This window comes from Barbus barbus, assembly GCF_936440315.1.
Source record: "Barbus barbus genome assembly, chromosome: 5".
Taxonomy (NCBI): domain Eukaryota; kingdom Metazoa; phylum Chordata; class Actinopteri; order Cypriniformes; family Cyprinidae; genus Barbus; species Barbus barbus.
This window is the reverse complement of record NC_136733.1, coordinates 38,194,248-38,221,810: the sequence shown is the minus strand read 5'-3', so window position 1 is coordinate 38,221,810 and position 27,563 is coordinate 38,194,248. Positions and strand designations below refer to the sequence as shown.

At 37.2% G+C, this 27,563-nt stretch overlaps 1 protein-coding gene across 1 annotated transcript; it reads left to right on the top strand.

The window, feature by feature from the left end:
- Positions 1 to 410: 410 nt before the first annotated feature.
- Positions 411 to 27,563, top strand: LOC306869961 (putative phospholipid-transporting ATPase IM). The gene is made up of 28 exons (XM_079416941.1): positions 411 to 645; positions 8,330 to 8,412; positions 8,638 to 8,696; positions 9,007 to 9,120; positions 9,737 to 9,835; positions 12,309 to 12,370; positions 13,378 to 13,450; positions 13,587 to 13,657; positions 13,834 to 13,916; positions 14,759 to 14,917; positions 15,172 to 15,260; positions 15,799 to 15,986; positions 16,168 to 16,376; positions 16,524 to 16,570; positions 16,648 to 16,813; positions 16,906 to 17,094; positions 19,768 to 19,883; positions 20,229 to 20,393; positions 20,538 to 20,649; positions 21,081 to 21,186; positions 21,442 to 21,583; positions 21,691 to 21,874; positions 22,599 to 22,822; positions 22,940 to 23,023; positions 23,299 to 23,544; positions 23,631 to 23,769; positions 23,901 to 24,031; positions 24,913 to 27,563. Exons 2-28 carry the CDS (start codon positions 8,370 to 8,372, stop codon positions 25,231 to 25,233), a joined length of 3,621 nt encoding a protein of 1,206 aa, XP_079273067.1. The 5' UTR covers positions 411 to 645; positions 8,330 to 8,369; the 3' UTR covers positions 25,234 to 27,563.

The following is a 27,563-nucleotide window of genomic DNA, read 5'->3' as shown; positions in this document are numbered from 1 at the left end:
GTCCTTGTTTAGATGGTTAAGTAAACGTGTATATTGTGTGTGTTTAGTCTGTGTGTAGCCTTGTGGTCTTAGTGAACATGCTCAGTACTGCTGTACTTTGTCAGTGGTTAGAGGAATGGGGGAAAAAAAATGGGTAGCTTCCTTTTTTGGTGTGCAGGAAATCGATACTTTACTAGCAAGTAAGTGGGTGGGTGAGAGAGGCTGAGAGATGTATAGAGATCTTAACAAAAGTTTGACAGTCTGAGTTTATCACACAGTAAGACCAAGAGTAAATGTTACCTTAGATTAACTGAAACTAGAGTGGAGCAAGAAAGAGAAACACAGAAGAGAGCACTGCAAGCTGCCGCACCTCTTCCTTGTTTATCTAGAGTGTGTGTTGTGGGGTCTCTCTCTCTGTGTATGTGTGTCTCTGTGTGTGTGAGTGAATGAGTCTAGGCTGGATGCCTGCACTCCCTGTTTCCCATCAATGTAAAGTGAGAGCAGATGGAAGACTGAGAATCGAGAGAAAGGAGGAGGAGAAAGAGAAAATAAGAGGGCAAGACAAAGAGGAGGAGACTGTTTGGCTGACTTTGGCGATCTCTGGCTGGAGAAAGAAGTGCCACACTAGACCTACACACACTACGATGTCACCATAGGACATTTACGGTAAGAATCCTGAGGGTAAAGGTTAGGGGTGCAGCGAGGGGTCAAGGTCAGTAGAGGGGGATTCGTCAGACAGTCCTATAAAACACAGGAAGTAAAGTTGTGGGTGTGAGTGTGAAAGAGTTTTTTTTGTCTATCAGCAGTCTTAAAAGTGGGGTGGGAAGAGTGAGAGGTTCACGTAATAAACAGCCTGAGGACGAGTTTTTTTGGTTTTTGTTTTCATTGGTAATATTTGGTGTCAAAACAGACTAAAAAAAAAGTTGAGGTGTTTTGAAATTTGCATTCTGTTGGACTGTACAACTTTTTTAACCAGCGTGCTGTCAGAGAAAAATATGGCACACGGGGTTTAACTCTCCTAACGTTACTTTAACACCAGGTGAGAACTGATGTAAACCACTGCTGATCTTTTGTTATTCTGTGACAAAGTAAAAAAAAAACTTCATGAATACTTTTAATTTGATCACTTTTTTACGATAGTGATAACACAAGATTAAATGTTTGAAATTCTATGTATCCCACTGAAAGCATCTTAATTTTGGCAAGTATTGTAGTGTACTACACCTCAAACTGACTTGTTGCGTGTCTGTTTGTGTGGGGTCTCTAGGGATTATAGAATATAAATATAAAAATAAAAATGATATATACATATATAATGATATATATTATGATAAATCATATATTTTAAAATAACATTGTTGAGCATTAAATAATCCTATTATATGATTTTTGCTTGTTTTTGTATTTAACATTTAGCACTGTTGATTTACAGACTTCTAAAAATCAAGCAAGAAAACTCAAATGTTTGTCTTGTACTGTAACGTATTCTCCAGACTTGTTTAGTACATTCTGCTTCTCCCCAGGTTCAGGAGTTTGTCGTGTGTAGGACGGCTGCTTTGTATGTCTGTGACTGTAGCATGACCCTGAGTTCCTCCGGTGGTCCGTATAACTCGTCAAATACAGCAGATAAATAATGCAGTGACAACACACAGCAGGCTCTGTCTGATCAGATATGATTATCTCTCTGACAGGCTGTTATTGTTAATGGATAAATAATTAAAAGGTCATTAGAAATGACATGCCTTTATCTGGTAAAATGAGAGGCCTCTCCTCCTTTTGCTATACCTGAGTGCCTTTGTAAGGATTGGCTGAATTATTCATCAGCTCTTATCTTATAGATTTTCCATTTAGTTGTGATTTATCGCTTTAATGCCTTTACTAAAAAATTTTTTTTAAATGAAATTGTTAATTGGCTAGGTGTTCAAATGCAAGCAAGCAAGCTCATTTAAGCCTACTTGAAAAAGAAAACAAATCAGTATGAATAAGTGTAAGACAAGTAGATAAGGAAGTTTAGTTTAAATGTTCAATGTTTAAGTCCCATGAAGGGATTGCAGTAAAATCAGATAAAACAGAAGTAGCTGAGTTCCTCAAATTCTATTGTATTGTGATAAGCTGCTAGTATAACAAAAAGCGAGGAATAAACTAATATTAATAACAACAACGGAAGAAGGACAGCAACATGCCACAACTAGTGCGACTTTTTTGTAGATTATAAAAAGTAACAGGCAGATGGATAAAAAAACAAAAAGCTTAAATCGAAGGAAAGACCTGATCTGTACAGTACATAGATACCAGAGGCTGGTTGCATAAACTGCATTGACTAGTATTACAAGTCATTTATTTAATCTATTTATGGTCATAATGTAGATTGGCTTATTTTGAATCCCCTTGGTTAACTGCTAGTTGACCATACTAGTTTAAGACACATAGTAGCTATTTCTGCTGTCCTCTGAATATCATGGAGATTTGCAGATTGGTTATTTTGACCTGGACCAGTAAGCAGCCACACAGAAACTGCTAAGAAAAAGTACTTGAAACAGTACTCAGCTGCCAGTCAGATCTCCATCACAGGGCCATAAATGCCAAGCATCTCACACTGGGATATGTTACTAATTCAATTCACACATCTACTGTTTAGTCCCAGCCATGTATCTCCAGTGAGATGTTGTAACCTACCATTGCTCCTTAGCTTGAGCTGCCCATCGTGTGGCTCTTCCCATGATGCCCGCCTCTGACTGACTCAGTCAGCTTGTTTTCTACACCCCTGAGTAAATGATGACATCCCACTGCAACAGCGGCACACTTCACATTTTGCCTTCAGCTCACTACACAGACTTTTAGTAGAGGGTCTGCTTCAGGACAGGTTTGGTAGAAATGATGCTGTTGGCCTTTAATGTATAACTAGAGCTTCCTGTACTGTCCCAGTGCATTAGTGCTAGAGGAGCCCTTGTGTTTATTGAGATTTTCTGCTTGGAAAGCAACGGTTGAAGATAACATTCCTTCACTAGCCATTTAATATGTAAACTAGAGGGAAAGTTGTGTCTCTTAGTCATAGCCACCTTTGCCTCTGTTGACCTAATTCAGGTTGAACCTATCAGACCTTCTAAAAAAACTGTGGATGAGTTTTGCATGGCTTGCATGTCTGAGGGACACTTTGATAAACGCAGATTAAATTTGATCTTGCGTGTGACATCATGTTTGCATAACTGAAAGAAAAACATTTTCAAGGAAACATTTTGTTAGCCAAGTTTGGAAAGAAAACATCTGGTAAACCCAAATATTTGTGTAGAGGTTACTTTTTGTATTAGATTGAACTTGACTTCAGCAGCGGTGTTTCTAGCGAACTATCTAGCGATGCTGCTAAATTAATCACAATATTTCAGTACTGTGACAGTAGTTTAGCTTTTTTCCAAATAACAACATACAATAAATATAATATTATATTAATGAATGTTCTTATTATAAAATAATACGAATATTTATGGATTCATGTCATTACAAAAATACCTGTACACTACAGTCTACTGTACTCTATCTTCTAGTGAAATATTTCCCTGATTTGTTTTTAATCCATTATATTTATGTGTATGTTTTCTAATTTTAGCTGTAAAACTGTATCTGTTCAAGTTGGATCATATCACTCTCATAGATATCCATTCATTCATTCGTTATAATGTGTGATTAAAAGTTATGATTCAATTTTGGTATCGCCTATTAACAGCTTTGTTGTTTAGTAGGCTACATTTTGTTAGTAGCTGTAGTTGGACTATTCTTGAACTTGACAAACTGTAGTTTCAAGGAATCTCTCCCAGCACCGGGTCTGCTGTCATCTCCAGACTGGAGTTACTCACTAGGCATATCTGAGGAATCCTGCTGCACGTCGCTGCATGTTTTATACTGTCCTGAGATGCATGTGTCAAACAACATAAGCTACGTGTTGCAATCGAAACTCCAGACTGACACATTTGACACTTATAATGCAGATTACAGTTCAGTGATTAATTTGAATGTTGTATAATATATCGATGCTTTAGTGTATGGTAGCATTCACTGTTTTGATGTTACAGTGTTGTGTTGAACTTGTTGCTAATCTTTTATCTTTCCCACAGTCTTTACTACAGACTGCACTGTAAAAGTCATTAGCACTTCCTTCTATTGTATGATCTTTCAGCAGTTAATCAAAATGTTGCATTTCACAATGTTTTTCTCCATTCCATCTCAATTAACCAGACTGAGTTTGAGTTGCACTGTTAGTGTTTGTGCATTCAGGGTTTATACTGTTACCTATTATATTATATTAGATTAGATTACATATATAGGTAGCTAGACACACACAGTGACATTTACTTTTGTCTTCAGTGGGTTTCTAAAGAACCCCTTGTTCAATGAACTGCCCTACTTTCAAAACCACTTAAGTGGTTTTAGCGTCTGTGTTTTCACACCCTCATCATTTGTCCTATTATTTATCTATGTTTGTAATTAAAACCAACATTTATTAAAAGTAATAGCATGTGATACTTTAACTTTTCATTCATTTATTTGCATGCTCTTTTGATTCTGTTATGATGTCTATGGCCCAGCTTAGAGTTTTAGGTTTTTAAAAATACCCCTCAGGGCACTGTAAATTATCTGAAGTGGTGTGGAACAATAGTGACCAGAGCATGCCAGCACACATACAGGCATGTGGGGTATTCTGAGACACACAAAGCTCATAAGGAGACAGGATCTAACTTCTTCTGTATGCATATTTAACTTGGATTCACTAAGCCAGGCATGCATATGTACACACTCCTTTGCTTTGTTTTTGTTTGTTTTTTTTTTTTTAAACAAAACTGGGATGGTGTTGTAATCACATTTCACAGAAACAAGAAATCACAGGAAAAAAAAAAAGATTTAATGTTGTTGGCTTTGTGTCAAAGTGAAAGGTGGAAAACGATAGGGCACACAATAGCCCCTCAGAAAACTCACACACACATGACTACCACTTGACTTCTAGACTCTAAAGAACGCTGAAGGCGAACAGAAATGAGACATACAGCTTTCTGCTTGCAGCGAGTCAGTCACGCTCATCAGGAAAGTGAGTGAAACACACACAACGCACATTTTTATCAAATAATACGGCATTAATAGCGGTTCACTTCCTTGATTTGGTACGATTGCATTCACATCAGCAGCGAACCGTACCGGAGTTCACTTGAACCGTACCCCAGACACTCTTTTTAAGGAGAGGGTGCTCGCTGCAGAGCCAAATGTGAGGTGCTGGAGCTCTAGCTCCCCCTCGCTGGAGGTAATGGATGGAGATAGACACCTAACCACACCCTAACCCCACCCCTTATCCTATAACTAAACATAACTCCACCCATTACTTCACACAGAGGTGGAGCTGGTCCTCCAGAGAGAGGGAGCTGAAGACAGCGTTCACATCATCCAAACGAACCGAACTCTGATGTCAATCAAACCCGGGTGCGCACCAAAAGTGCTAGTGTGAAAGCACCCTTAATTAGTGATTCATTGACTCATTCATTCAAAATGTTTGATTCTTTTAGAGATGAAGATTGTATGAAATGGCCACTGAGTCATTGACTCAAATGATTTGATCAAAGAGACAGATTCATTCAATAACAAAATACACATTGCTGCTCGGAAACGAAAATTGGTCTTACTCCGGCTTTGTTAAAAACACTTTAGAATAGGGAACACTTATTCGCTATTAACTACAACTTTTTCCTCAATAAATTCCTAATTTGCTGCTTGTTAATAGTTAGTAAGGTAGTTGTTAAGTTTAGGTATTGGATAAGAGTAGGGATGTAGCATAAGGTCATGTAGAATAAGGCATTAATATGTGCTTAATTACTACTAATAAATGACTAATATTCTAGTCATTTGCATGCTAAAAAGCAACTAGTTAAGAGACCCTAAAATAAAGCTTGGGAAAGCAACACTTGTTATACACTATAAAAAAAAAAGACAAAAGTTGAGCCAACTTAAAATTTTAAGTTGGCTCAACTTTTTTTTTTTTACTTCATGTAGTTAACCATCATGACATAAATATTAAACCCCTGCTCTAGACAGTGTTTGTAAAATTGCCAGTCATTGTTTTTTCCTTCCAAAGAGAGGAAGGTCAGAGTATTGAGTGAGGATTTTCTAGGTGCTGCCTTAAATTCTTTATAGGGCAGTTGATGTGTGCCTATAATTATTATTTTTTTTTCTGCTTAGAATTTATATGTATATGGTCACCATTTTTAATCATCTTTGAAATTAATTTAGAATTAAATTGGCACAACCCACTGGAAGTTGAACTGGAATTTAAATTAAAATGACAGACATAAAGGCCTGGTTTCACACACAGGGTTTAGGTTAAACCAGGATTAGGTAATAGTTCAATTAGGACATTTAAGTACTTTTCATAAGCATGCCTTTGAAAAAAAAACAATACTTATGTGTATCTTGAGACAAAAAAAAAGGTACTGATATATTTTAAGATCAGTTAGAGCAAGTTTCTTTAAATTGAAACAGCTCAAATTTACATATTAATCTGGGATTAGGCCTAAACCTTGTTTGTGAAACCGGGGGTATATGACTCTAGTTTAAAGTATTTTAACTTTGTCTTTGAATTACAGTTCATTTTTCTTCTTTAAATTCAATTTACAATTCAGCATTCTCAATTTTAATTTCTCAAAAAGTTCTCAAACATTTAATTGGAATTTACAAGGCAAGTGTGTGCTTGTGAAAGGGAGAGCACGGGGGGGATGATTTAGAATATCCGAATACAAAAAAATGGAAAGTTTTGCCTCTTTTTTGTGGTTGGATTTTTCTTTTTTTTTTCCAGTCAGTTTTTTTCCCCTTCTGCTCACACCTTACTTCATTAAGCACGTCCTGCATATGTAAAGTTAATGTAATATATTTTTTTATTTATTAAAATTTCAAAGTTTCAATACGTTTTATATTTTAGTTTTCTCAGTGACTACTTTTTGTTTTTTGCTGTACAGTGAGGGTACAGCCTAACCCTACTGTGGTGGCAGTGGGACATGTGTTCCTGTAGCATGCGTGTTTGCAAACATATACTTGCATATGTGGTTTTCATGTGTGCGTATTGTCTTTCTTTGTCCAACCACTTGCACTGTCACTCAGTGACCCCCTTATTTCTGTCCTACTCTGCCTATTTTCCTGTAAATCACTCCCTGCATTTTGTGCTGCTGTGAAGAATTAACTACAGAAAGTTTGCACATTTGGCCTGGCGTGTTGTCTCTGTCTCAAAAAAGGCCAATGAAAGTTATATGATGGCTTTTTTATGAAGTAAAGTACAAAATTAGAATAATTATTTACTTTTTTTTCCTTTTCTGACGTAGATCTCAAATAATTGTCATATGGCCTATTTTTTTGATGCATTTACTGTGCTATTCAATGCTGTCTGCTTGCATTGAATGGAAGTGAGCAGCTTAAACATTCAGTTAAATATCTCCTTTTATGCTCCATGAATCTCAAGTCAAGTCACCCAGGTTTCAAACTACATTAATGTGAGTAAATGATGACTGAATTTACACTTTTGGGTAACTATATCCCTTTAAGGCTTCCAATTAAACTTGAGTAGGACATGTACTGATTTGTAAGTCCTTAAATATTTATTTTTGGTTTTCATAATGACTAGTTTTTTTCCCAGTGATGTGGATAGCATAACCAGGCTGTGGCCGCAGTGGAAAACAGCCCTTCCAGAGGTGCTCTAGCATGTGTGCTGTACGTCTAAATCACACACACATGTGGGTTCTATAATTAACTATAATTGTGCTGAAGTCACTCTGGAATTCTGTCCAATGTGTGGGTCTCATAAGTGCTGTTTCCTCAACTTGAAATGTGTGTGGTGTGTAAATGTGCAAATATTAAAATTTTGGGATATGTAAGATTTTTAAAAGGATCTTTTATGTTCAGCAAGGCTGCGTTTAAACAGTAACATTGTGAATATTATTACAATTTAAAATAACTATTTTCTATTGTAATTTATTTTATAATCAAATTTATTTATGTGATGGCAAAGCTGAATTTTCAGCAGCCTTTATGCCAGTCTTCAGTGTCACATGATTACTTTTTTGTCTTTACTGTCCCTTTTTTATATATATATATTAAAAATGTATCTTACTGACCCTAAACATTTGAACAGTTGTGTATTAGTGTGTTCATGTCTGCATACATGCTGTGCCACAGTTGTGTTTATCCATTAAAAACTCAGGATGTATTGGTGCTTTTGTACAAACAAAAAGTGCTTAAAGATCATTTTGAATCATCATTAAGCAGTTTACACACTCTTCCTGAAAGGAAAACAACCCCCAGACAAGTGTTTTGTTCTGTTTTTCAGAGAAATTATGATTAATCCTTGAAAAGAAAGAAGGGAAGCCATGTCATTCTTTGGCTTAGACTGTATGCGGAAGACAGAAAAAGGTACATGCACGACAAACAGCTCTGTCATCAGAACACTATCAAACCAAAGTCTTTCATCGCTCAAAAGTGAATTGTCATTGGTTGATTTCCCCAAAAAGTTGCTGTTGAAAATGTTATTTTGTTTGAGCATCCTGACAAACACTTTGGCTCATCAGCTTGCCTAACCTAACCTAACCTAACCAAACCAAAAGAGTATATACAATTTTTCTCTATATTTTCTTCTAGAGGTGGAGAGGAAAATCAGAGCAAATGACAGAGAATATAACTCATCATTCAAATATGCTGTGAGTATAAAATCAGAAAATTGACAGAAAATCACTAATTCAAACCTACAAAAATGAACATTTATTTTTGTCTGATGACATTATATCCACCAAACAGCTTCCTCTTAACAGATTGCACTTATTTTAGATACCGTTCTGTTGAAAAAACCCCCACTTGCTATTTGTCATCGTCTCTAATCACATATTACTCATATTTGGAAATATGATTCCCAGCATGTGTGATTTTTAGACAAACCACACCACCACATGTAGCACGATATCTGAACAACACTACTGAACCGTCTTTAATTTCTATCTTTTCGTCCTGAAGACCAATTCCATCAAGACCTCCAAATACAACCCCTTCACTTTTCTGCCTCTCAACTTGTTTGAGCAGTTCCAGAGGATCGCTAATGCCTACTTCCTCTTCCTGCTCATCCTACAGGTGCGTAAAATCCAAATTTACTGAGTGAAGCACTGGAAACAGGTTGCAAGAGTGATATGTTCATAATATGTTTTCAAAATAAATAATGGATGAATAGGCATTTGAATACAAAGCCTGTCCAATTCAAAGGACGTGAAATTCTTTCAGGATGTTTCCTCAATTTGACACATTCATGCATATTGTGAAGAATGGGTTTGTAACGTGACCCTGATTTCCCGTATAAAGCCTACACCCCCCACACTTTCTAAATGACTAAATACTTGCACAATAATGACTGTCTCATGACCCTGTAACTTCATTTACTCGCTCTTTACTAGCATTGACTTTGAGGCAAGTCAGCTAACATCAGACATTTTTGTTATTCATCATGGGTAGCTATTTTCTTTCATGCAAGTAAAGCGACCATATACAGAAGTAAATCAATGGAGAGACTTTTACATGATAAATAACGGACAATATTTTCTTAAGCTCAAATCTCGCAGTCATATACAACTTCTCACATTCATATATGTGCAACGTCTCTGGCTCACAATACAGTAACTACATGTATGTTGTTGCCATTACTTTAATATCATGTTCCCACATTCAAAGCACATTAACATGTTTTGTTTCGTAGGTTATTCCTGCTATTTCTTCTCTGTCCTGGTTCACCACTGTCGTCCCTCTAGTCTTAGTATTATCAGTGACTGCAGCCAAAGATGCCATTGATGATATTGTAAGTACACACATGTGACCAGTGGCGGCTCCAGGATTTGTGTGTGTGTGTGTGTGTGGGGGGGGGGGTGGGGGGTGGGGGGGGTTAACAGTTCAGAGGGGGTGCTAAAAACTAATTAAATTGAGAGAAAGTAATGAACGCCTAGCTTCGGCTATCAGTTTTTTTTATATACAGCAGCTTCGAAAAAGACATTTAACTTTTTTCCTGTGGTATTAAACTGTTATTAGTAATATAACGTCTAATGCCATCTGCCAAATATGACACTTACAAAGTAATATAATTTATGAATGAATATAGAAAAGAAAGAAAGTTGGTTTATTTTATTTATTTCTTTCTTTTTTTTTTTTACAGATATCTAGTCATTTTTTTCTGACCATTAAGTGTCAGTCACTCAATGCCAACTGTTAGGAAAACATGGTAAATTCTAACCATTTACAATAGATAGTGCCGACAGTTCATGAAACTATTCCCACATGGGCACACATTGCGGGTGATAACCTCCCCGTGCTGATTTGCATCATATCATGTGTAGATGATAGCCAGAGATATTGTCAAATGCATCAAAAATTGCCAATATTAAGAGGATTTAGCATGTCCAATTAATGTAGGCCTGTTACATTCTTCTTATTATTAGGCCTATTATTATTAGATTATTTTTATTATTAAATAAATGATGCGCTGTGAGGATAATAAATTAGGCTAGCTTACTCCTCATTGAAAATGTTTAAAAAAATATATATATACAGGTCTATTAATTTATACAATGAATTATAGGCCTATAACACTGCAGTCATCAATAAAATTTCAAAGCAGCTTTATTTCAGGCACTGATTTTCAAAAACAACCTGTTTAACGCGAACTTCGTTTCTTCTCATGTTTTTCACTATTCGAGCCAAAAGAGAAATATTAAGGGAATAATTTAAGACAGTTATATACCGTTATCAGCATGTTAGAGTCGATTCGTCTCTCGTTGTCTCAGAGAGAATATGCGCCGTTAATGCAGTGTTAGCCGTTTTGTTACTTTCACTTTCTCTATACATTGTAAAAAAAAAACAACTTAAAATTTTAAGGCAACCAGCTTTTTGCAGATATTTGAGTTCTCTCAACTTATTTTTGTAGGAGATTCTCAACTTTTTGTTGTATAAACTTAAAACAAGTTGAAAAAACTCAAAAATCTGCTGACGCTGGTTGCCTTAATTTTAAGTTGGCTCAACTTTTTTTTTTTTTTTTTTTTTTTTTTTTTACAGTGTGGTGAATTGACTGACGTTCACCGTCTTGTGCAAAGAGTTGCTTGACCCCTCCCTCATATTATCAATTGTTATTAGGCACTTTTTTTTTAAATGTATTTTTCAATGTTAATGAAAGTGACACCGAGAGTTAATCATTTGGAAATCCTTGGGGGGGCAGTGCTAACCAAGTTTCTGATGGGGCTATAGCCCCGTCAAGCCCCCCCCTGGCGCCGCCACTGCATGTGACTATATACAACAAACTGAAGATCTATTCATTCTTTGTACATATTTCTTTCTTTTTCCCCTCCTGAGACGAAACAGCAAGATCCGACTGTGATTAGACTGTTTTTGCCAAATTATTCCTTTAAAGGGATAGTCCACCCAAAAAAGACAATTCTGTCAACATTTCCTCTCCCTCATGTTGTTCCAAACGTGTATGACTTTCTTTCCTCTACTAAACACAAAAGATGATGTTTTGAATGTTGATTGTTCATAACAAAGCAGTTTTGATCCCAATGACTTCCATTCTGTTGTTTGTCCAAGCTATAGAAGTCAACGGGAACCAAAACTGTTTAGCTACCAACATTAGGAAACAGTATTCCACAGTAGCCAATGCTGTACTGGATAGCTTTCCCCCACCAATCATTTCTTTTGTCCCAATGTGATCCAGAGGACCTCCAGACTTTCTGCCAGATCCCAAACAGAGTGAACTCTGGGTTTCCCATGCTCTGGTTGTGAGTCTTATGGAAATAAATGGACATTTAGCTAATGAGTCTGGCAGCTTTTACTATAATACTCAGTACACGTCTGATTTAAATGCCCTTTACTTTGGCACTCAGACGTCATCAAGCAAACTTTCCTCTGAGCAGCAGAAAATCTTAAAGCGAAAGGTTATGGATCTAAAATTTGTCAGCGGTGGACTGGAAAATTTGATACATTTAACAGGAGCCACCTCACCCTCAGCAGGAATACAATAGTCCTTATGTTCCTGGTGAGGGGAGTGGAGGGAAATTAGGGAATCGAACTCCTCGCCCCTCCTCTCCTCTTTCTCTAGCCTTCAAAAACTGGGATGAGCTGCTTTTTGGACGCAGAAGGTCTTGGCATTTGAACACAGAGAATTCTCTTCAGTCTTCAGAAATTCATTTATCCCATGAGAGCTTCTGTTACATTTTTATTTTTACTTTCATTTAATTTCCTACATGATTTTGTTTTTCATTCTTTTTATTTTTTTATTTTTTTTACAGAATCGCCACAGAAGTGACAGGAAGGTGAATAACCGTAAAGTGAATGTGCTCATCAATGGAAAGTGAGTGGCTGTCAAATTTTCTGTCAGAGCTATTGTGGGTTCAATAATTTGCTGTCAAGACGTTTTTTTATATATATTGTTTATATAACTTTAGTTTTGGTATATGGTCATGAGTGTTTCAGTAACATTTATCATATCACTAATACTATACCATCAATTATGCCTATACTGTAGCTCAACCCAGGTGCAGTTTTTCCAGATTTAGATTTTGTTCAGCTAATAATGCACTTTCTAGAGCCCAAAACATTGGCCCATTTAACTGAAAGATGGGATTTAGTAAGTGTTCTTCTCCTCATACTGGTAACCTGGAATGCTTTGAATTTTTGGTCCCACTTTATATTAGGTGGCCTTAACTACTATGTACTTACATTTAAATGAATAATTTGGTACAATGCACTTATTGTGTACACATGTTTTTACATTGTACTTATATTTAAAAAATATATATAAAATATATTATGTAATTACATCTATATTACATGTATAATTATTATTATTATTTATAATATTATATCACACCTTAACCCACCCTTAAACCTATCCATACCACCAAACCTGTCCCTAACCTTCCCCGTATCCCACCTCAATAGCAGCAAAAGTGTTTTGCAATACAACATGACCACAATAAGTACATTGCACTTATTTTTTGATGCAAGTACATAGTAGTTAAGGCCACCCACTATAAAGTGTGACCGAATTTTAACTACCTACAAAACAAACATATCAATCACAACAGGACGCAGCTGTAGACGCATCAAACGGTTCTTCCTGTTGTTCTAGATCACACACACGGTTAATGGGTGCTTGATGCCTCTATTTTTGAAATAATTTTCCTGGTGGTCCCTTATCAAATGTGTCAATATCAGGCTCAGCAAGAATGGGCTCATAATTTATATTGAGTTAAATAGAAACACATGACCCACACACCCAGAGTGTTGCAACCTATTGTAATCAGAATGATGTGGTTTATGTGGTAGACATATTTTGTTCTCTTTCTTTCAAAATAGACTGATAAGCGAGAAATGGATGAATGTGCAAGTGGGAGACATCATAAAGTTGGAGAACAACCAGTTTGTCACAGTAATGCATTTTACAGATTTAGATTATATTAAATGTAATGTAATGTTAAACTGTATATCTTTACTTAAAGATTTAGGATCAGATGTAAATTGATGCTGAATTAACATCATCTTGACTCTCTGTATCCTCCTCACAGGCAGATTTGCTCCTGTTGTCCAGCAGCGAACCTCTCAACTTAGTGTACATTGAAACTGCGGAGCTGGATGGGTGAGTACAAGATAAAGAGAATAGGCATTGTTGTTTTTATGAATGTGTAGCTATATGAAATACTTTTGTGTTGTTGAAGCTTTAATATCTCGCATGAATATTTTTTTTTATTTAAGTTGGAATACTGAATGCCTGAATTCATGTTTATGTTTTCTTTGTCACTTTTTGTCTCACAGAGAAACCAACCTGAAGGTTAAACAGGCTCTGACTGTAACGGGAGACATGGGAGACAATTTAGAGGCTTTAGCTGCATTCAATGGTGAGGAGAAAGAGAGAAAGAGAATTCCTTGCTCTAGTTAAAGGGATAGTTCACCAAAAATGACAATTATGTCATCATTTACCTTCCCTCAAGTTCCCTCAGGCTAATGTTACACATTAAAATGAAGGATGGCATGATTCATGGTATGCAATCAGTGTAAATACACAGTTTTAACATTGACGTTTATTGCGTCAATGTTCTCAGCTAAACTAAATTAGTTTAATTTTCTTCACAAAACTGGCGTCTGTCCATTGACAATAAAGCAGGCGGAAATTCCTTTACACTACTAATCGGAGCCAGATGTGACGACACACGGATTGTGATAAAGGCCTATTACTGACGCTGCCTACGCTGATGATTCGTCCAGCATCTCTCCTTCATACAGATATTAATCTCTTAAGTCTTTACTAGTTAATAATGTAGGGAAGGAACTTGAGTCAGCAACACACTACCCTTTCCAAGTCTATTTTTTTACTTGAACAAATATGGAAAATAGTGCATCTTCCTATTTTTATAATTTTTTTGTTTGCTGTGTTCTCCGATAGGAATCTCAGATAAAACTCTGATTTTATTCCTGAGCAAAACCCCAGCTTACATGTCTCCTTTAGATTTTCAAAAGAGAACAATAGTCTCATTTTGTGGTCAGAAGATATTAAAGTCTGCTAAAATAAAAGCAAATGTATCAGTTTTTTCCAAAACCATGTTATCTGAGCTATGCAATTCTCACACACAAAAAAGTTAATAGAAATGAAATGTAACCGAGAACTCCCAAATCTTCTCAAAAGTCTTTTCAACTTCTGAGCAATAACATTTTGCTCTGGTCTTCTTTGTGCTTTCTTCAGGGGAGGTGTGTTGTGAGCCTCCTAACAACCGTCTGGATCGCTTTACAGGCACGCTGACATTCGGCACACAGAAATACTCTCTGGACAACGAGCGAGTCCTGCTGAGGGGCTGCACGCTCAGAAACACAGACTGGTGTTTTGGCCTGGTGTTGTTTGCAGGTAATAAATTCAGGCAGATGAGTGGTGTGTGCTCTGGAGCGGTCTGGCGTCCCAGTTCAATTCCTCTTTATTACTGCAGAGAATGTGTGTGTGTTTTATGCTTTTAAAATGATATGCCAGCCCATAGACTAAATAGACTAGACAAATACTGACTTTTAAATAAATAATATTCTGGATTTATGATTGAAATCATTGTAGAGGTTTGTTGTCCTGAAGGAAAAGTATCATGGTTCATATATATGTTATGTCTTCAGGCCCAGAGACTAAATTGATGCAGAACTGTGGGAAAAGCACCTTTAAGAGGACAAGTATCGATCGACTCATGAATGTACTGGTGCTCTTTGTAAGTTAAATGTCTAATCTATAGTTCTTTTACTTCAAGATAAGCTCCACCTTTATACAGCATATATGTATATAGGCCTACTAATAATTTTTATTTATCAAGGATGCATTCATTTAAAAGTAAAACAACACTGATATTAAAAACACTTTTGAGGACCAAATCATCATATTGGAATGATTTCTAAAGGATCATGTCACACTGAATACTGGAGTAATGATGCTGAAAATTCAGTTTTATACATCAAATTCAAAATAATTTACATTAAAATAGAAACAGGTCTTTTAAATTGTAATAATACTTCACAGTGTTACTATATTTATGTAAATAAATGCAGCCTTATAGTGAGCATAGAAGACTTCTTTTAAAAAAATCTTAAGACCATAATCTTTGGAACAGTGTGAATAAACTATAAAAATGAACAGAAAAGTTGAATATATTAATAGAAGACTATATTTGTTCATATGATATTTAATGTCATTGGTTGGTATGTTAGCAGATGGTTGGTAACTCTAAGTTAACATGTTTGATCTCTTTGTAGATTTTTGGGCTCCTGGCTCTGATGTGTATTATTCTGGCTGTGGGGAATGGGATTTGGGAAAACCATGCAGGGCCAAAGTTCAATGCCTTTCTTCCACGGGAAGAGAACACTGTGTTTTCAGCGTTCCTCACTTTCTGGTCTTACATTATAATCCTCAACACTGTGGTACCCATCTCATTATATGTCAGGTAGAGTGCGTTCATTTACTGTATATATGTTTGTTTTCTGGGAAAAGTAACATGAATTCAAACTATCTACAATTGGCTGTAATGCTGCTGTCATTTTTCAATGAAACCTTTGACTAAAATTGTCAAGCTGATAATGCTAAAGAAAAGAATGTCGTTTTCATTCCGTGTTTTTATATTGCAGTATGGAAGTAATTCGGTTGGGCAACAGTTACTACATCAACTGGGACAGGAACATGTATCATGCACGAACTGACACGCCAGCTGAGGCTCGAACCACAACCCTCAACGAAGAGCTCGGTCAGATCAAATACGTCTTCTCAGACAAAACCGGCACGCTCACCCAGAACATCATGACCTTCAACAAATGCTCCATTAATGGGAAATCTTATGGTCAGGACCAATCCCACATGCATCAGTTGTTTATTATATTTATAGGCTATATTATTTCAAAAGATTGCCAAGACATGAAACTCCCCTGCGGCGATCAAACAGCCAGATACTGTTTGATCTTAAAAGTGTGTTTTCTCTGCTCTACAGGAGATGTTATTGATCACTATAGTGGACAGAGGCTGGAGATCACAGAGGTGAGAAACAAAGTCTCAAACAATCGCAAGGGATTTTAATGAGTCTACTGGATTAACGAGTTTGCATTTGGTAATAGGAAATGACACCAGTGGATTTCTCCTTTAACCGTCTTGCGGACCCAAAATTCTTCTTTTATGATCATAGTCTGGTAGAGGCTATAAAGCTGGAGCTTCCAGACGTTCAAGCTTTCTTCAGATTACTTGCTCTCTGTCACACTGTTATGGCAGAAGAGAAAAAGGAGGGTGAGTGGTTGTGTATGTGTCTTACCTTTTTACTGTATGTGTACCTTAAAACATGAATTGTTTTTTTTATTTACTCTTAATTTACTCTGTAGGTGCTCTAGTGTATCAGGCCCAGTCTCCTGATGAGGGCGCTCTGGTCACGGCCGCGCGTACTTTCGGCTTTGTGTTCTGCTCACGCAGCCCTGAGACAGTTACAATAGAGGAGATGGGCATTCAGAGGAGCTATGAGCTCCTAGCCATCCTGGACTTTAACAATGTGCGAAAAAGGATGTCTGTAATTGGTATGCTCACCGTTGCTTGAACAAACAGTTTTTACCCAAAAAAGAAAATTTCCTGAAAATGTACTCACCGTCGGGCTATCCAAGATGTAGAGTTTGTTTCTTCATTAGAACAGATTTGGAGAAATTTAGCATTGCATCACTTGCTCACCAATGGATTCTTTGCAGTGAATGGGTGCCGTCAGAATGAGAGCCCAAACAGCTGATAAAACCACAATATGATCCAATGTGACTCCTGTCCATTAATTATTGTCTTGTGTAATAAACAAATCCATCATTAAGACATTTTAACTTTAATTGCTTCTGGCTGGCTGCAGACTTGCACTTGCACTCTCAGACTTGTACTCTCAGACTTGTACCCTCAGACTTGCACTCTCAGACTTGCACTCTCAGACTTGCACTCTCAGACTTGCACTCTCAGACTTGTACTCTCAGACTTGTACTCTCAGACTTGTACTCTCAGACTTGTACTCTCAGTACTTGTACTCTCAGACTTGCACTCTCAGACTTGTACTCTCAGTACTTGTATTCTCAGTACTTGCACTCTCAGACTTGTACTCTCAGACTTGTACTCTCAGTACTTGTACTCTCAGACTTGCACTCTCAGACTTGTACTCTCAGACTTGTACTCTCAGACTTGTACTCTCAGACTTGTACTCTCAGTACTTGCACTCTCAGACTTGCACTCTCAGTACTTGCACTCTCAGACTTGCACTCTCAGACTTGTACTCTCAGACTTGCACTCTCAGTACTTGCACTCTCAGACTTGCACTCTCAGACTTGCACTCTCAGTCTTGCACTCTCAGTACTTGCACTCTCAGTCTTGCACTCTCAGTACTTGCACTCTCAGACTTGCACTCTCAGTACATGCACTCTCAGACTTGCACTCTCAGTACATGCACTCTCAGACTTATACTCTCAGACTTGTACTCTCAGTACTTGCACTCTCAGTACTTGCACTCTCAGTACATGCACTCTCAGACTTGTACTCTCAGACTTGTACTCTCAGTACTTGCACTCTCAGTACTTGCACTCTCAGACTTGTACTCTCAGACTTGCACTCTCAGTACTTGCACTCTCAGACTTGTACTCTCAGACTTGTACTCTCAGACTTGCACTCTCAGTACTTGCACTCTCAGACTTGCACTCTCAGTACATGCACTCTCAGACTTGTACTCTCAGACTTGTACTCTCAGACTTGCACTCTCAGTACTTGCACTCTCAGACTTGTACTCTCAGACTTGTACTCTCAGACTTGCACTCTCAGTACATGCACTCTCAGACTTGTACTCTCAGTACTTGCGCTCTCAGACTTGCACTCTCAGTACTTGCACTCTCAGTACATGCACTCTCAGACTTGTACTCTCAGTACTTGCGCTCTCAGACTTGCACTCTCAGACTTGTACGAGTGACGTCATTTGCAGTCTTTTTTATTTTTTATTTTGTTCTATTTATTGATTTTTTTTTTTTACTTTACGCATTGCGTTCATATTCTGCAGTTCTGTAACCATGGATTTGTCTTTTTCTCCTACAGATGACTTGCAGGACCCTGTTCGTTATTGTACTAAATTAGCTTTAATTGTTTAACCACCACAGCATCTTGTTTCCATTGGCAACGCACACGATTTGTGTCGAATGCAAGTGACGTTGCAGGTAGCGGAAAGTGCAAGCGGCGATTGCAAGTGACATTGTAATTTAGTTTCTTTTTTCTCGTCTTCACCACCTGGCTACTGTTGTAAAATGTTGAGAGATTCAAACCAAAAAAAAAAAAAATCAATAAATGGAACAAAATAAAAAAGACTGCAAGTCACTCGCGGAAGCGCAAGTGTCTGAGAGTGCAAGTACTGAGAGTGCAAGTCTGCAGCCAGACCCTATTGGAAATAAGTGTCCTCTATCCATACTAATCGTTTCTTCAGTGAAAAGGTCATCTCACATTTACATTTATTCATTTAGCTGACGCTTTTATCCAAAGCGACTTACAATTGCTATATATGTCAGAGGTCGCACGCCTCTGGAGCAACTAGGGGTTAAGTGTCTTGCTCAGGGACACATTGGTGTCTCACAGTGGATTCGAACCCGGGTCTCTCACACCAAAGGCATGTGTCTTATCCACTGCGCCATCACCACCCCGCCATCACCATCTCGTCTGAATCAGGAGAGAAATATGCATAGATCAAGCTAACAAGTTTACAAGTTTACACCATTCTAAATAAATATATGGGTGGGTTTTGATGTGGGAAGACAACAGGGGCTTTACTTTTTCACTAGAGGAATTGTTATTATATAGATTATAAACTGATTATTTGACCAGAAGTAATGGTCTAAAGTTAAAAATTCTTAACGAAGGATTTGGTTTTTACAAATATGCATCTTTTCGTGTTATTTGAGTCATGTGGATTACTTGTGGATTATAGTGACATTTTTAACAGCCGTTTAGATTTCATTCTGACGGCACCCATTCACTGCAGAGGATCCACTGGTGAGCAAGCACTGTAAAGCTAAATTTCTTCAAATCTGTTCAGATGAAGAAACAAACCAATCTACATCTCGGATGGCCTGGTGGTGAGTAAATACAGCAAAATGTATTTTTAGGGTAAACTATTGCTTTAAGAAGGCTCCATGGCTCTTGTCATATAGTGTGTATTTTATGTGTTAAATTTGTGGTCTTTCTTTCAGTTCGTAATCCAGAGGGCAAGCTCTCCCTGTACTGTAAAGGAGCAGACACCATCATATATGAGAGACTACATCCTTCCTGCAGCGAACTGATGAAGGTCACCACTGAGCACCTCAATGTGAGTCAACACCAGATGGCTCTAGTGAGAATACAAAGAGGATATTTGTTCATCTCTCTCAGTGCTTCACATGCTATCTCACACACTTTAGACAATATAGCTCTGTTCCAAAACTTTGTGAGCTGCCTTTCAGTCTTCTGTCTACATAGGCAGTGATCTAATTCTTTTTAAACTCAAATAGAACATCATAAGCAGGTCATTTCCATAGAAAACTCTACAGATTTCCCCACAATAGGAGTGCCTGTCATTCACAGAGTTACAGTACATATATTTTAAATCTTGCCAATTAAATACATATTTGAATTTGTGCATTCTTTCAATATGTATTTTTCTCTGCCTCTGTAGGAGTTTGCTGGTGAGGGGTTGAGAACTCTTGTTCTAGCATATAAGGATTTGGATGAGGACTATTTTTCAGAGTGGAAACAGCGCCACCATGAGTCCAGTGTGGAGCTGGAGGACCGGGAGGAGAAACTGGAGAAACTGTATGAGGAGATAGAGAAAGACATGATGGTATGAATAAAACACACACCCACACAAAAGCATAAGTAGAGGTTATAGTCTTTATATTGGCTGTTCTGTTTAATTTACCCAAAATGTTAGCTTTTTTTTGTAGAATATGATGCTAAAGTGTTTTCTGCTGTCTTTTTTGTGTAGTTAATCGGAGCCACTGCAATAGAGGATAAACTTCAGGATGGAGTCGCTCAGACCATTGAACAGCTGGCCAAAGCCCAAATCAAAATCTGGGTGCTCACTGGTGACAAGCAAGGTGCTTCATTATTTAATTCTGAAATTTCTTTATGCAATTTGAGACCTTTAATCACATCCCCAATACTGACTAGTTTAAGTCAACCTGATGTGTTTGCATTGCCTAACTCATTTTCTGTGCTGTGCATCTCATGCTATGAAGAGAGGAAAAAAGGCATTAAACAACACAATCTCTTCCCAAAGATTATTTTTTGTATTTAAACTAAAACTTCTATGTTTTACTTTATGAAAGTGCAATGATTCAGTTATGTAACATAATGAGGTCAGTGTTTGTGTCATTTATAATCGTTATATAATGTACTGATTACCCACCATTTGTGTGTGTGTGTGTGTTCATGGTTGGCAGGATTGTTAATTAAGTTCTTTTAATGATAAATTACCAAGTGGCCCTCTGAAAACTTTCTTGTTTCTGTCTGTCTGTCTCTCTAACAGAGACCGCTGAGAACATTGGCTACTCATGTAACCTGCTGAGGGAGGAGATGAACGACGTGTTTATTGTTGCAGCTAACTCACCCGAGGAGGTCAGACAGGAGCTGAGGTAATATGTCTCATGAAGATGACATAATATGTATCATGCATTGAGTAGTAAAACACATGGGCGAAGTCAAAATTCCTAATTTGGGTGGGCGTCTACAAAATGGGTGTTTTATAGGGACATTTTAATGATGTTAATTAAATTTCATATCCAAACTTTTGCTTGCAACAGTATGATTCTTTTTCCTGCTACTGTTTTGAGACTTTTTGTACAGAATTTCTGTTGTGTTTATATTTAAATGGACTCTTTTTTGCAAAGGGATGCCCGTCTAAAAATGTGTCCTGATACTGAACAAGACAAATTCCTTATTCCTGAGGTTATCCTGGGTGAGACTCCTAAAGTGGTTCAGGATGAAAACGTAAATGGAGACTACGGACTGGTGATAAATGGACACAGCCTGGTGAGAAAGTCTCTTTCTCTCCTCTGTACTTTCTTCTGCCCGATGTCTGAATGTGTGGCTGCAGAGAGTAAAAGCATCTTATTTCCTGATGGAATCTTTGTGTTCAGGCATTCGCTCTGGAGAGCAACATGGAGCTGGAGTTTTTACGGACGGCTTGCATGTGCAAGACGGTCATCTGCTGTCGGGTGACTCCTCTGCAGAAAGCTCAGGTGGTGGAGCTGGTCAAGAAATATAAGAAAGCGGTCACTCTAGCCATAGGAGATGGAGCTAATGATGTCAGCATGATTAAAGGTGAATTCAGCTTGACAACAGTACAGATGCATAATAAAATAAACATTCTTAGGAATTTCTTTGTGGTGTTTTATTATATAAAATGACATTTTAGACAGAATGTAAATAAATTTTCCTGCAGATATTAAATCACAATTTGGATCCTTGTTCATAACAATGCAGTGTTGTTTTAGTATTATTTGTATAATATTCTAGTATTTAATTAAAGTATTAATATTTAGATTTGGCTTTTATGTTAATATTTTCAGTGTTAATTTACATTTTAGTCTTCCGGGGGTTTTTTTTTCAATTCATTTTCATATTTCCATATGTGGCATAATTTTTTATTTATTTCAGTTTTAGTTTAAAAATAATTTTCTATTTCAGTTTTACTTTAGTTTTTAGTAATTCAAATTAAACTGATTTCAGTCAGCTGCAAAGCAGCATATCTAATTTTTAATATCTAAGTTTTTGAAGTGTTAGTTTTTATTTAATATTTGTATTTTATTTTATTTTAGCTCATTATTAAAAAAAAAATATATATATATATATATAGTTTAGTTTTAGTTGACAATAACAACATTTTAGCACTGAGACCAAAAGTGACTTTTATTGTTTATGATTTTTTTCCTGTGCTAATACTTGTGCTTTTAACATTTGTTCAATGTGATCCGTTATTCAAGCTTTATTTTTATTTTAGTTTATTTATTTTTGTATTGATATGATTGTCTGTCTTCTCCTGCAGCGGCTCATATTGGTGTGGGTATCAGCGGTCAGGAGGGGATGCAGGCAGTGCTGTCTAGTGACTTTTCTTTCGCTCAGTTCCGTTTCCTGCAACGCCTCCTGCTGGTACACGGCCGCTGGTCATACCTGCGCATGTGCAAGTTCCTGCGCTACTTCTTCTATAAGAACTTCACCTTTACCTTTGTGCACTTCTGGTACGCATTTTTTTGCGGCTTTTCTGCTCAGGTGAGACAAGACAAGAACTGAAAACTGTTCTTTTTTCCTTGCATTTACCCTTGCAAAGATTGTACTTAATTATTAGTAAATATAAAAAGCATTTTTGGTTCTTGCATGTCTTTCTAGACGGTGTATGATGAAGGCTTCATCACTTTGTATAACTTGGTATACACCGCCCTGCCTGTTCTGGGAATGAGTCTGTTTGACCAGGTAGGTTTTGTGTGTGTGTGTGTGTGTGTGTATGAATTTAATTAATATCTGTCCAAACATATGCAATTCTGATTATTCTGAATTCAGACAGTTGTGAAAGGCTGTTGAAGGAACACTTTTGTTTTTATTAACCTTCAAGGAACATTAAAAAGTGTCAATTCACCATGCTCTTGTGTGTTAAAAAGATGAATGAAACCTTGTAGCTTTTCAGCTGTGTATTAATGGTTAGAAATGAACTGGTTGAAATGAAATATGACTTAATATTGTTTCTCCAGGATGTGAATGCTGGCTGGAGTCTGGAGTACCCTCAGCTGTATGTGCCAGGGCAGTTGAGTCAGTACTTCAGTAAACGTGCTTTCATGATGTGTGCACTTCACAGCTGTTACAGCTCTCTAGTACTGTTCTTTGTGCCTTACGCTGCCACATATGACACGGCGAGAGACGACGGCAAAGATGGTGCAGACTATCAGTCATTTGCACTGATTACTCAAACCTGCCTCACAGTCTCTGTGTGTGTACAGGTCAGTTAAACATTTGCAGTTGTGTATGCAATTAATTTGACTGGAAGCCTTTTTTCCCCCTAATTTCTGCTCTATGTTCCATACAGTTGGGGCTTGACCTCTCATACTGGACTGTTGTTAACCATCTCTTCGTTTGGGGAAGTTTGGGAATGTTCTTCATATTGACCTTCACCATGTTTACTGATGGACTTTTCCGGTTACGTCCATCTTCTTTTGCATTCATAGGTGAGCAGGGCTTGCATGTTGCATTCGATCATTTGTAATGTGTATGTTATATCACACACTGTTTTTTATACTAATTTCCAAGAAAAAGTGTGTATAGAGTGTGTACAGTGTGTGTATGTTGTGTTTTACAGGAACTGCTCGAAATTGTCTTAACCAGCCCAACGTGTGGCTGACTGTTGCATTGACAGCTATACTGTGTGTGCTGCCTGTGGCTGCTTACCGGTTCTTCTACAGCCAGATCTCTCCTACCATCAATGACGAGGTATAGAGTTACTTAACCTCACTTTACTGATCCTCAAATACAGTTTAATTCACAGTTCCCTTTACTTGCCGAATAACAGTAAATTGCATCATTATTCCATGAACCATTATTATATCAATTACTTTTAAAATCATTTATCAAATTACACATTGGCATAATCTGAATATACAGTAATTGACTGTGTTTACATGCACATCAAATTCCGTTTAAGGTCTATATTCAGATTGCAGCCGTATTCAGAACGTTCAGGTATCAGAATATTCCTGTAATACAATATGCTCAATTTTATAAGCTTTTCAATGATAATTTAATTAGGACTAACACTTTTCACCTTCTAAAATGCCTGACACCACCACAAAAAGGAAAGGGTCAAGCAATCATTAATAATAATAAAAGTTAATTTATTTGAATAAGTCTAGAAATGCATTGATGTTTTTTATTCGTAATGCTGCAAGTCTTTTTTTCATTTTGTTCTGCAGGTGAAAAACACAGAACTGCATTCTGAATTCAGAGTAGTGCATTTAAACAGAATATTGTGATTTTCTCTGGTTTTAAAATTGAGTTTTTATTCTATTTTATTACCAAACACACAGAATCAGGTAATTGGATTGCGGCGTTAACGTGACTCAATACTAAAGTTTTTATGTGCATGTAAATGTAGTCATTGTGAGTGGCTGAATGAGAGATCAACGGGAAGACAAAATGAGATGAAGTACTGTATGCATGTTAAAATGTCTTATTGTAATTGTGCGTAATATAGTAGTATCAAGATGATAGTAGTATAATGAGTAATAGAGTAAAGAGAAAGACAGTATCTCAACTGAAATTGGTGGATAGATGGGTGCAGAAATTAACATTTGTGTTTTGATTGTTAAATACAGGTGAGGTATAAGGTGCGTGAGATGAAGCAGCCTGCTCCTCGTCCGCGCCGCACCAGGCTCACCCGAAGGAGCACACGGCGGTCCGGTTATGCCTTCTCGCACACCCATGGTTACGGTGACCTCGTGACCTCTAACAGATTTCTGCGGCGACATGCACCTGCTCGCTCCGTGGGCTTGATTCCCACAGGACGCTCTCCTGGGTTCAAGCCCACAGGTCGGTCTGCGGGCTACAGCCCGGTCGGGCGAGAACAGAACCCCAAACAGAAAGTAGAACCAACGTCACTGCAGATGTTCCGTGCGGTTAAAGACTCTTCCTTTTGAGGGTGCAGCTTTTCAACCTGAGCTAGAACCAAAACTGCCGTTTACAGGGTTTGAACTCTTGGGGACAATTTCACAGCTGCTGTGTTATGCATGTATAGCAGAATACTATATACGCACACTAAGAACGAAAGACTTGATTCCGAAATTAACAAAATCTTGTTGGGGAGTGTGCATAGATTTGTCACTCAAAAATGGAAGCGTGGTTTGCAGCAAGAACAAACTGAAGTATCCGTCATGCTGAAGGACTGAGAGTATATACTTGTCCTTTCTACTGTCATCACTACAACGGGAGCGACAGACAAACTTGACTGCAAGAGGGCAAAAACAATGGCATGTACATGATATCATAGAGGAAGTGATGAGTAATCTAATTCAAAACACTGTTTCCTGTTCTTTTCCTCTTCCAGGTATATCGACTAACTCCTTTTGACATGAGTTCAGTATAAAACCACACCCAACATTTTACAGTCATTTCATAACTCAAAACGGGTCATGGCATATTTCCTATACTTTTTTTTTTTCTGAGGTCCGTTTATAATGTTAGTCAACTTTTTCTTTTGCACCAAAACAGCCCTAGTTTAATTTTTCCTCCCTCTTTCTGGCCTTTAGAATTAAAGGGATAGTTCACCAAAAAAGTAATTCTGTCATTATGTCGTTCCAAACCCATAAAACCGGAACCCAAATTAAGATATTTTTGATGAAATCCGAGAGCTTTCTCACCCTCCATAGAGAGCAATGCAATTGAAATAATCCCAGAAACGTACAGTAGTAAGGACATCGTTATAATAGTCCATGTGACATCAGTGATTCAACTACGTGTGGTTCAACTTTCATCAAAAATATTGTGTTCTGAAGTTGAACGGGTTTAGAACGACATGAGGTTGAGTAATTAATGACAGAATTTTCTTTTGTTGGGTGAGCTATCTCTATAAACAGGCCTTTTTGCTACTGTGCCTTTAAGAGCTCATATAAGAGCTTTCTTAGCACGTGAAATGAGTAAAGGCCTGTTCAGACCAAGAACGTTAACAATAATGATAATTATGTTAGCATCCACAACAGTGCGTGATAACATTGTTTATTATAAGTGTGTGCTGCAGTTTTGTTATCTGCCGCTTTGTATGCACAAACTCTTTAAAGCAGGATGGATTCTGATTGGCTGTCAATTTTGTTATTTTTTCCCGTCAGCTGGGGAAAAAAAGTTTTGCAAGTGATTCTAACATTATTGTTCCTCTGTTTCATTATTGGTATGGTGTGTGCTATTCTTTTAAATTTAAAATGATTTTTAAAACTATATCTTTATTGTTATAGTTATCATCGTTGGCCTTAACTGTGCTGTAATGGCCCTCAAATATAAGATTGGAGTGACATGATCAAGGACCTTGTTAAAAATAAAGTCAGCCGCTCTACTAATTTTGGGATGGATTGAAAGTTGACACAGAGTCCCATATGCCACAGTAACCGACAGCCAGAAAAAGCCCATGTCTTACACTTATCTTTACCAACTTTTTACCAGCTCAAATAATCAGATCTATAAAAGTATCCATCCCACTTCCTTCTCATTATTTCACCTTGACTAGGCATTCCAAGTTGCTGAATAGACATTATTGTTGTAAATGTGGGGAGTTTGTGTTAATATATTCCTCACAGTCTCAGCTTCCAGAACAAGACATTTTTGCAGCTTTGTTTCTATACATGCTTTTCTTTGGACTAGGACAGGGGTTTTGACTTCCAAATGTTTCAGTATTTTAAATGTCACATATTTGAAAAGATCAAGGAAACATCCATTTTTCATGTCATGACATCATTATATCTATGTTTAGAGCTAAAAATAAATAAGGAAACCAATTTGGAGACATTCATAGTATTAAATACTAGAGTGCCTTCCATATGACTCACAGATCAGTGTTAGCTTAAGGAGTTATAATGGTTTGGGAACATACAAGCGTATTTTCAGCACAGTAAAAAACATTTTAATTCAGCATTACTTGGTATACTAATATACATCCTATTCATACCCTAGTTGTACTATGCAAATCCTGTATTTCTTTTTTTTTTTTGTACAAATAAAATACTTTTTTACACTTTTTTTATATTGTATAAAACTAAGTTTGTTCAAGTCTTGTCAGTTGTCATGAAATTCTGCCATTAATTATTCACCCTACACTGTAAAAAAAAATCCGTAAAATTTACAGTAAAAAACTGGCAGCTGTGGTTACCAGAATTCTACCGTTAAAAATACGGTAGCAACGTTTTACGGTTTTAACTTAAATTTACAGTTAAATACCGTAATTTCTTTAACTGTTATAATCTTAATAAACCAACCTATTAAA